We start from the raw sequence: 11,443 nt of genomic DNA on the forward strand, positions 1-11,443 counted from the left end.
CATTTTATCAGAAAGATATACTGGGGGGGGGGGGGGAGGCAGAGTTAAAAACTCCGATTAGGAAACCCCGGATCCCAGAAATAACTGGTAACTTCAGTTAGACAGGGTCCCGTCATACAATTGATACTTAGGGCTCATTCTCACTGTGTGCAAGAAATACATCTACAGTGATGATATAGAAGTCTAAAGATACCTAACTCAAAAATACCTGAGGTGACGTCATCTGGACAAATGAAAAGAACAAGCATATGGAGTGTACGGAGGGAAAAAACACCAAGCGTATTTTTATAGTGCTTCATCTTTCATTCTGTGTGTTTACTTCCTTGAATCTGGGTACACCAAAAGAATACCTAGTCTATCCTCCTACTTTAAATAAACAACTCCAAAAGTTATCTTGCTTTATCAAACATCCTTTGAAAGCATGGGAAGGAAGCATCATGATGGTTTCATTACTTAGAACCTGTCGCCTAGACTTTAGTACCAATTCTAAGCAGCAATCCTTCCCATTCTTCCCTTGAAAATTAAAGTAATATTTACCATGAAGTTTTACACCTCTCATATTAAGGCTAGGGAATTACTGGCAACCTGTTTCTACCAGGGCAAAATCAGGACATAAACAGAAGACCAAGCAATACATGAGATCAAGTTTTTTGGAATTTTTTTCTAACTAACTATACTACATACAAAGAAAAGTCCCTAGAGCAGATTAGCATTTATTATTTTACATTTGAAAACTGGAAAATATGAATATTAAAACAACCCACAGGTATTTAGTCTATGCACCTAAATTGTATTCTCTGTGACCAAAATATGTAGTCAACAGAATAAATGTATACAGTAAGTCCAATATACAGTAAGTCCCCACCACTCCCTTTTCCCCTGAGGAAAGTAAGAGAAAAATAAATAGCTTATGTGATTTACATTGCATTTCAGTATGCTTCCTAATTTCTTCAAATTGCCAATCCTGTTAAAAACCCACCCATTAATATAAGACAAGTAAATGAAAGACTAGAAAAAGGTCTGAATTTCTTCATTCTTCTGAGATTCAGAAAATGACTGCTTACACCTTATCCCAATTATTCAGATGAGAAAGTGAAGGTTCAAAGAACTGAAGTACCTGTCCCAAATCACAAAAAGTAGGAAGTGCTACTATATCTCAGGCTATCATGAGACACATGATTGACAAGTGTCCCAATTATACTTGTTAGCAGCATATCAGCACCTGTACACAATTTTTAATGAAAACACACAAATCCAAATTTTCCAACAGAAGTTTCTTTACGAAGGTACTGACAAACCAAAAGTCAGAGGAATGTCATTTTCCCGAAGGAATATACTATGTACGCTTGATCCCCTCAACCTGAAACCTATCCCACTCAAAATTTGCTTGGGGATGGAAGTAGGAAGCCTACATATCTTCAGATGCATATGCAGCATGAAAAAATACAACCAACATTAAACTTTATTCTATTTGGAGAAAAGACATTCTTTTCACAAAATTATATTTAAAAAGCACCAACTTTTGAAAAGACATGAAATTCCACTTTAACAAAACATTTGTACAGTACCTCAAAGATTAATATGAAAAAAAAAAACGTTTTGAAGCCTAATATCTGTAATATACTAAACTAAGTTTCTTGGGATATCCTTTTAAAATTTTTTTTAAAATGAAGAAATGTAAGTTGACTTGCTCAGCATCTCAAACAACCCTACAGCATCCATTGTATTAGTTACATTCCAGTGAGAAAACTAAGTGCAGAAGAATTGATGCTTCTGAACTGTGGTGTTGGAGAAGACTCTTGAGAGTCCCTTGGACTGCAAGGAGATCCAACCAGTTCATCCTAAAGGAAATCAGTCCTGGGTGTTCATTGGGAGGACTGATGTTGAAGCTGAAACTCCAATATTTTGGCCTCCTGATGCGAAGAGCTGACTCATTTGAAAAGATCCTAATGTTGGGAAAGACTGAAGGCAGGAGGAGAAGGGGACAACAGAGGATGAGATGGTTGGATGGCATCACCAACTCAATGGACATGAGTCTGGGTAAACTCCGGTAGTTGGTGATGGACAAGGAGGCCTGGCGTGCTGCGGTTCATGGGGTCACAAAGAGTCGGACACGACTGAGAGACTGCACTGAACTGAACTGAGCTCCCATTTCCACGTTCCTAATTATTCATAATTATCAAAAAACAGAAAATCACTATAGAGTTAATTTTGCATCCTTTCAAGTTTGAATATCTACTACGAATCAATCAAGTTTATTTGTATTTGACGAATACAGTACAACTTCTAGAACCTGATAAGCCAAGTGAAGTTACTAAGCAGTCAATTAAAAAACATAATCATTCCTTTCCTATACATAAGTCCAGAGCTCTAAAGCTTACATTTTCATTAATTCATTTGGTGACAAAATTTGACCTGAATGGATATGAGGCTATTTTTAGACATTTTTCTCCACTTACTGTGACTATTAATATCTCTCCTTGCAAAAATGTCTATTTTACAGAGTGCTACCCCAGACCTCACTGGGGGTGTCATGTACAGTACACGCATATTACCTTCTTACATTTGGAATTGCTTTTAATTCCACATGTGGCCATGTGGATTTTACATGAAAGACTGTGGACTTATACCACTGAAGGAAAAAAAAGCATATATCCATGTAATTAGTTACTAAATAATCATTCAACATTATTTTCTCTTATATTTAGTTTTTCCTCATAATTAGCTTATATGGAAATTCTCAATTAAATCCATTTTTTATTTTTTGTTTAAAGTGTTGACTAATGGTATGCATCATCATTAAGTGTTCCCCAAAAACCTTCCAATGAAACATACTAATAATTAGGCTTTCAGTTCAGTTCAGTAGCTCAGTCATGTCTAACTCTTTGTAACCCCATGGACTGCAGCATGCCAGACTTCCCTGTCCATCACCAACTCCCGGTGCCTACTCAAACTCATGTCCATTGCATAAGTGATGTCATCCAACCATCTCATCCTCTTGTCGTTCCCTTCTCCTCCCGTCTTCACTCTTTCCCAGCATCAGGGTCTTTTCCAATGAGTCGGTTCTTCACATTAGGTGGCCGAAGTACTGGAGTTTCAGCTTCAGCATCAGTTCTTCCAATGAATATTCAGGACTGATTTCCTTTAAGATTGACTGGCTGGGTCTCCTTGCAGTCCAAGGGACTCTTAGAGTGAATCAAAGTAGCTATACCTTAGATCTGAGATCAGTTTCCATGAATGAGACCACCTGCACAGAAACTGTTGTCCAATTCTTTCTAACAGGACAAGTGTCTCCAAGAATTCTTCTGTCTTTGGACTTCCTTGGCAATCTAGTGGTCAAGACTCCATGCTTCCAGTGCAGGGCACATGGGTTCATTCCCGGATGAGGACCCACACATGGAGAGGTGAGGCTAAAACAAAGAATGCTAAAAACCAAAAAGGAACTAAATAATTTTTGAATCTATAATTCTCTTAAGACTTGCTTTCCTAACCTAAATACACCCAAATGATAAGACTAATTACAAAGACTTTGACTCCAAGTAAGTTAGAGAAAATTATTCATAAACAAAAGAGCTCAATGGACCCAGATAATAAAACATTACTTCTTTGTCATCCTACAAATCATACTTCCAATTATTACATTGCTCAAAATTAAATGATTTCCAAAATTTCCAAGGATTACCATGCATTGATCTCCCCACTAGACTCTTAACAAAAAAAGCAGTTAACAACAAATAAACCCACAGGATCAAAGCGAACAGAAAAGGGCTCATTAGCAAACATTTCAACAAATTTCTAGTAGATGAAATGTAGATAAATGTACCTATCACAGATCATGCACACAAAGGTTACAAGAGAAAGTGAAGCAGAATTAAAATGATGGATTAACCCATGAGACAGCTTTGCACCTCACCCTCTTGGGCATCCCTTAACATAAATGCAGGATTTCCAACAAGTGGGCCAAGAGTACATTCATTCATATATAAAGAAGTCCTAATTTGCTCTTCCACTCATAAAAGTAGGAAGGAACAACCTAAACAATCCAGCATTAATTTTCAAGCATTACCTAGTCCTTCACTTGAAAATGTAGACTACCAAGGATCAGCAATTGACAAAAATTAGTAGGGGAAAAAAACCCAACCCAAACAAAAAAACAAGTAACCAGGGAAGAAAAAGAGATAATCCAATGAGAAGAGAATTTTTAAAAGAAAACTCTAAATATTACCCTCAGACAGATTAAAGAAAATAATGCATCCTTAGACAAGATAAATAAAGAGAAATATCTGTATAAAGATTTCTTGGAATTAAAAGTATGACTCTGCCTTTAAAATGTCACTACTGAGATGCAGAAAAGCAAAGTAATCTCCCAGAACAAAAACGATTATGAGAAAACAAGATACCCAAGAGTTCAACATTCTAACAAAAGAGAACTAAGAAGACAGAACTCAAAAAACATATGGAATAAAGGTCCCAGGGCTGAATAAAGATCAAGCTTTGAAATAGAAAAGATGCATAACTAGAATGCATAAGAAGATATCCATATCTAAGACCTTTCACCATGCAATCCCAGAAAACCAGAATAAAAGAAAATCCCAAAGCTTTCAGAGAGGAAAAGAAAATCAAAGCAAATACCTAAATAAATAAATAAATAAATAAATAAATAAATAAATAAATAACTGTGACTGGCATTAGGTAGACAGTAACAACATCTGGGTGCTAGAAGACAATGGGTCACTATGATACTTTCCAAGCTGCGAGGAAAAATTCTGAAGTGGAATTTTATACCTAGTCCAACTATCAATCAAGCATGAGACAAAAATTAGTTATTTTCAGACATACAAGACTGGGAAAGTTTAACTCCTGCCATCTTTTCTGAATAAGTAACTTAAAGCTTCTCCCAACAAAACGAATGAAGGAACCAAGGAATCAAAAATATGTAACACAGGAGGAAACTGGATCTAAATCAGGTATATTAGTCTGTTAGTTGTACACCATGTCTTAGGAGCAGGGAACTTAAGGGAAGAAAGTGGCCTCACATAATAGATATTATAACTAGATATCTTCAAAACGTTTCTAGATATGCTAAAGGAAAACTTTTCTTTAATCAGCCATAGAGATGGAAGGCTATTTAAAAACAAAAAAAAGGATTGAAATATCAAAGTAAAATGTGGCATGTTTTGAGGAGTTGATACATAATAAAAAATAAAATATATCTGACTCTCACAACAGAAATATATGTGTAGGCTCTACATATATAAATATACATCTATCGAGCTAAATATATATCTATCAAGCTATTTTTCTATCAAATCCCAATAGACATCTAAAATATTGTTTTCAGTTGTCAAGCCCTCAGACAGGCCTTCCTTAACGACACCATCCCTCCCTGCTTCATTTGTATTCCCTTAGTATCTGTTCGGAGAAGGCACTGACACCCCACTCCAGGACTCCTGCCTGGAAAATCCCATGGACGCAGGAGCCTGGTGGGCTGCAGTCCATGGGGTCGTGAAGAGTGGGACACGACTGAGCAACTTCACTTTCACTTTCCACTTTCATGCACTGGAGAAGGAAATGGCAACCCACTCCAGTGTTCTTGCATGGAGAATCCCAGGGACGAAGGAGCCTTGTGGGCTGCTGTCTATGGGGTCGCACAGAGTCAGACACGACTGAAGTGACTTAGCAGCAGTATCTGTTACCTTAGCATTATATCACATACACTGATTTCACTGATTGTACTAATAATACACATATTCTTCACTTTCTCATCTTGCTGAAACCAGCATGCATTTTACAATCCATGCAGAGCCTTGTACAACTACAGTCAGCCAGGTGGCAGTCTTGTTACTATGTAAAAAGACCTTTCCTGGATGCCTTCTGGAAAGGCAAAAGCACCAGCACCAAAAATGTTTCAGATTACATGAAACACAATTCTTACTTAGTTGCTGAGTATCTCCCCTACATTAACATTAGGGCAGTGACTTTTTAAAAAAAATCTCTGTATCCTCCACATAAAACAGTGACTGGCATCTAACAGATACTTGATCTGTGTCACAGTTAACATGCCGGAAACCACCATGGGTCCAACAAGATATATCCTACATATATGGCCCTGAAATTTCTTTTTTCTTAGTGGTACATATGATACTGGTGAATCACATAAGCAATAGCATCCAAGATAAGAAATTCAGTAACAACAAATTTGAAGGAAGAGGGGGCCAGCAGTGAGAGTACTGATCCATTTCAAAAGCTGACTCCAAAGGTTGAAAAATCCAGGAAACAGAAATACAAGCTTTTTTTTTTTTTTTTTGGCTAAGAGGCAAGCTGGGATATTAGTTACCAGACCATCTCCCACCAGGGATGGAACCCATGTGTGGCCCCCTGCATCCTGCCATATTCAGCAGGATGTTAATCACTGGACTGCCCAGGAAGTCCCAGCTTATTATCTTTATTTTGTGGGACTAAATACTCAAAAACAAAAAGAGCTAAATGTGATTTGTCTCCTGGAAAGAGTCAGGAGACATCATTTATCACTATAAGCCAGTCTATACAGTATTTTAGTTTTACCAAGTGTACACACTCTGAACCGTTTTTCAAATATCTAACATCGAGGAAGTTGAAATTCACATATACAAAACCACAGGGACCCAGACAGGAACATTTACACGGATGGAGACAGAAAGACACTCAGGGAAACATAAAGTAAGTCAGATTCAGGCATCTCCAGAAATTTCAAATAGCAAGAGGAGATGGAGACCTCCGGAATTCTGATGGCCAAACTGAGCAATACTCTAAAGCGTGACATCAACACTAACTGCCTACTGGTGGCAATCATGCCATTATTTTTTGCCTCACAAAGGCAAGGTAGGATCGGCAAAGTTTATCTCTGTGCCCTGGACTGATAATTCACACTCTCTTACGAGGATTAATTACAAGCTTTCCTTCGTTCGATCCCTGGATTGAGAACATCCCCTGGAGGAGGAAATAGCAACCCACTCCAGTATTTTTGCCCCTGGGAAATCCCATGGACAGAGGAGCCAGGCGGGCTACAGTCCACCGGCTCGCAATAGAGTCCGACACGAGTTAGGGACGAAACAGCAACAACTACAAACTCCCTCACCACAACTCTCCACATTTATATAACACCCTTTCACCTGCTCTGGCCTGCCAACACGACAGCTGGGGGTACTGTGCTAGGTCTATCTTACATTCGAAAAATCAAGTAACTATTTCTTGGCGATGCAAAAGTTATGCGAGAGGACTGTTGCCGGGGGGGAGGTGGTCCGGCTATCGGAGAGCAGTGGCCATACAGGAAAACCCAGCTTGCGAAGTCCTGTACAAAGCATCCAAGGACCCTCTTCTGTCTCCACAGAAAGGACACCTTTCCCCAAAGCTAACCAGCTTAAAAAACCCAACTTGCCCGGAGCAGACAGTGGCGCGCAGTTCAGACTCCTCCCCTCCCTCGGTGAGCAAGGCAGGCGCAGAACCAGCGCAAAATGTCACAGGGCCAAGACTAAGCGCGCCAAAGCGGGTCCCACCCCCGGGAGACCGGGACGCCGGAGGCAGGTCCCTCCCCTTCCTCTCTCTCTCGGCCCGCGCAGAGCTCATTCATTCTGCAGACGGGCAGCGGGATCTCCCCGGACAGCCATTCCAGCACCGCAAACCCACCAGACGCTTTGTCTCCGGCCTGGCCGGAAACCGGGGCGCGCATTCAAGCGCGCGCCCTGACGCCACCTCCCCGCACCTGGCGCCCGCCGAGTCCCGGGGCGGAAAAGCCTTCTGGATCTTACGGTCCGAAGCCCCAAGCCCGGAGCTGGTCTTTGGCGGGCCCACGCACACACTTCGCCGGGTCCTACTAGGTATCCAAGATCGGGAAATGTGCATCCCCGTCCCACTATCACTACTGCTTGAGGGCTCTGCGCGACCCCTGCCCCCAATAAAAAACACTAGATTCTTTCTTCTTGTAGACTGAGACCCTGCCCCTTCCGAAGGGCGTGGGCACTCCGGCCCTCGCCTCCCGCCAGAGCGGCAGCCCCCGGTCCGTGTGTGAGCTACAGCGGCCGCCAGGCGAGCACTCACTTGAGGAGCAGCTGGTCATGCTCGGCCTTGAACTTGCCCAGCTCGATCTGCAGCTTCGCGCGCTCGCGGGCCGTGTCGTCGAGCGCGCGTCGCGCGTCGGCCAGCTCGGTCTCGTAGAGCGCCTTGAGGCCGGTGAGCTCGCGGCCGCGCACCTCCTCGCGCTCCGTCACCTGCAGCTGCAGCGCGCTGTTCTCCGTCTCCAGGCTGCGCACCTTGTCGATGTACACGGCCAGCCGATCGTTGAGCTCGCGCAGCTCCTCCTTCTCTTGGAGCCGCGACAGCCGCGTGGGGCTCAGCGGCGTGGTGGGGCCGCCGGTGCGACTGCCGCTCCGCGGCGGCACGGGGGTCGCTGTCGCCATGGCGATCGGCGGGGAGAACGGAGCGCGGAGGCCGCGGGCAGCGCCGGGGCACGGAGTGGGCAGCAGAAATCGAAGTGGGAAGGAAGGCACGAACCGGCGACCCGCGCTCGCGGAGAGGCCGCCGTGAGGAGGAAAGACGGAGGAGCCGGGGGTGGCGGGAGACGCGTTACAGCACAAAGGGCAAAGGGGGAGGACCGCTAATCAATCAAACATAAAACGCCCTTTGTAAAAATAACATGCACACAGTCACACGCGAGCGCGCACACACACACACTCACGCTAGGGAAATACGGGGCGAGGGTGCCAGAGAGGGCCGAGCAGAGTCCGCGCGCCGCCGCCGCCGCCGAGTCTCCCGCCCGCAGCACTTTGTTTCCTCTCAGGCGGCGCAGCGCCGCGGGCGGGGGGAGGCGGGCGGAGGGGCGGGCGGGCTGCGAGCCGCGGGGGGCGGAGGTGGCGCGGGCGGCGGCGCCGCGCTCCCTCCCCAAGATGGCCGGCGCGCTCCGGCATCGCCACGTGACCGTCGCCGGCCAACGCGGAGCCCGCGGCTCGGGGGCCGGGCCTGTAAATTCAAAATCGGGCCCTCAGGCAACCGTCGGCTCCGCGCGCCTGGCTGGGCGTGGCCGGGGAAGGACCGAGGGCGGCGGGGAGGGGCAACGGGAACTGCTCGCGCCGCGGCCCTGGGCCCGGCGGTGGCCGGGCCGTCCCAGCGCCCCGCGGGGACCCCCAGGCGGGGCAGGGCCAGCGGATGGCGGGAACGGGCCCAGAGGTTTCCGGGGCGGTTCCGTGCCACCACCCACACCCGGCAGTTCAGGGAAATTCAAAAGTAAACGTTTCTAGTAGCCACACACAGAACTCGCAGAGGCTGCGATGACCGCTGGCGTTGTAATCTTATCCCCGCCCCGCGAAGAAGGTTCGGAAAACGGCCTGGAGGCCGGACCGCGATGGAGTTACGTAATGGGCGCTGATGACCGAGGTTCGCAGCCAGCCGCGTGCGGGTTCCAAATGCAAGCCTCTGCTTTTCTCTTGAGTGGAAAACGTTATCAGGACACCCTCCCATCAGAGTGACCCACGTGCGTCTTGAAGACAAGATAAAAAGCGAAGAAAAATCAGTGCTGACAGGTGGTCCCTGTTCCGTTTTATTTCTTAACAATTTAGGGCCTTATAAATTCAAAACGTCACATGTGATGTGATTAACACGTTACTAAGTATTTAACACAAGCTGTTCATTCGCATGCTTCAGTAAAATCCAATGCATCGAAATCTAAACTTGTGAAAATGTAAGTGGAAGTGACTTTTTTGCCTTAAAAGGGGAGCCCCTAAACTTGACAACAGTTCTAATAGAACGTCCATTAATCCCTTTGAGAGTTTTAAGCTTTCATGTTTAACATTTATTGAAATCTACTATGTCCCCTGCCCTGGGCTTTTCGGGGATAATCGGTCCAGACAGACATTCTGTGGTATAGGAACTAGATTCTTTCCATTTGAAAATGTCTCCCATTTAATACATGAATTTCCCTACAACCTCCTGGCAGGCGACTAGACAGTATTTGAACCCAGGCGGTTATGCTACAACTAGAAGGCCATCTCATAACCCTTTAGAGACGTATCTGTAAATTACAGGTTGCGCGCAGTCCCTCAGTCGTGTCCGACTCTTTGCGACCCCGTAGACTGCAGACCGCCAGGCTCCTGTGTCGGTGGAATTTTCAGGGCAAGAATAACTGGAGCGCCTTGCCATTTCCTACTGTAGGGGATCTTCCCCACTCAGGGATCAAACTCTTGTCTCCTGCATTAGCAGGTGAATTCTTTACCACTGTGCCACCTGGGAAGCCCCCCAAATTACCGGTTAGTTACCTTAATAACGGCAGGAATGAAGACTAGAATGTTCTTTAAGTATTAATCAAGTCATGTACATAAGAATTAGCCAGGGGCAGCCGGCTGAGTATCATCTGTCAATTTCCTGGCACTCTATGAGTGACGACACTCTCCTTATTAGTGGTTCTGTTTCCTGTCCTGTTATCTAAAATACTTCCTTACTTAACCTCCTTGACAATTAAAAAAATTGAAAAGGTTTCTAGTTTGAAGTTGGTGTTAGGAGTTTATAAATGAGTATTAAAATAATTTTAATAATTTAAAAGGATCTTGAAAGTCTAAATTACTTATAAGAAATGAGGCCTACAGAAGGTGAATACCAGACCAAAGATGGTAGACTCTGGATTGCAATGTAAATCCATTCTCCTTGGGGGGCCCTTTCCCACTGGTGACGTGGCTTTCACTCCATGCCCTCCTTTAACACCTCAGACATTTAAAAAATGGAAAGTTTAAAAAATTATATTCTTTCCATTTTTGAAGTTTTAAGTATGAGTGTGATTTCAGGCATGGTCTCTACTGCTCTCAATACTATTAAGCTGTCTCTTGAAATTTTGGGAATCCTTCAATCGCATTGTTTTAGGAAACATATCATATTAGCTGAAATAACACATACACTGAAGTCAGACAGTTAACGTTTTGCTGTTGATAGCAGTGTTAACTGTATGGAAATTATTCCTTGGTTTCCTCATAGGAAAATGTAGATGATTCCTATCTAGCAGGGGTTTGCAATAATTAAAGTAACATAAGTAATACGTGTAGTGTTTAGACATAATACAGGATGGCTAAATAGTAATTCTTACTAATAGTTATCCTGTGTCTCCAATCAAAAGCAATGAAAAAAATTGAATTTTAGTTTTAGAACTAGTTAATTGTGCAAATATTTGGTCAGGCACTTTACCAGATGTACACGTTGCTTACTTATTCTCTTGGCTTTTCCCTTGCCTAATCCATACCTGGAGTAAGACTTGTTTCTTCCTTGTTTTTTCATACTAAGTGTGTCCAGCCCTCTTCTTTTAGGCATTTCCTGCAATCCCATTACCTCCAGTGTTTTCCCCAGTAAATGAGAAGTAAATACAATATAAGTATGGTGACAAGAACAGCCATGATTTCAAATATCCTGCCTGATTTTTTTCTGTAAA

The 11,443-nt window shown here is 43.8% G+C and overlaps 1 protein-coding gene across 1 annotated transcript in view; it reads right to left on the reverse strand.

Moving 5' to 3' along the window:
- Positions 1-8,842, reverse strand: part of LMNB1 (lamin B1) — a 54,286-nt gene extending 45,444 nt beyond the window's left edge. The window contains exon 1 of the mRNA XM_020879433.2: positions 8,077-8,842. Coding sequence (XP_020735092.1) covers positions 8,077-8,435 — 359 coding nt within the window. The 5' untranslated portion in view covers positions 8,436-8,842. The remainder of the gene's footprint in view (positions 1-8,076) is intronic.
- Between the last annotated feature and the right edge of the window lie 2,601 nt (positions 8,843-11,443).

The sequence above is a fragment of the Odocoileus virginianus genome, chromosome 3 (assembly GCF_023699985.2).
Source record: "Odocoileus virginianus isolate 20LAN1187 ecotype Illinois chromosome 3, Ovbor_1.2, whole genome shotgun sequence".
In the NCBI taxonomy this organism is placed as follows: Eukaryota; Metazoa; Chordata; class Mammalia; order Artiodactyla; family Cervidae; genus Odocoileus; species Odocoileus virginianus.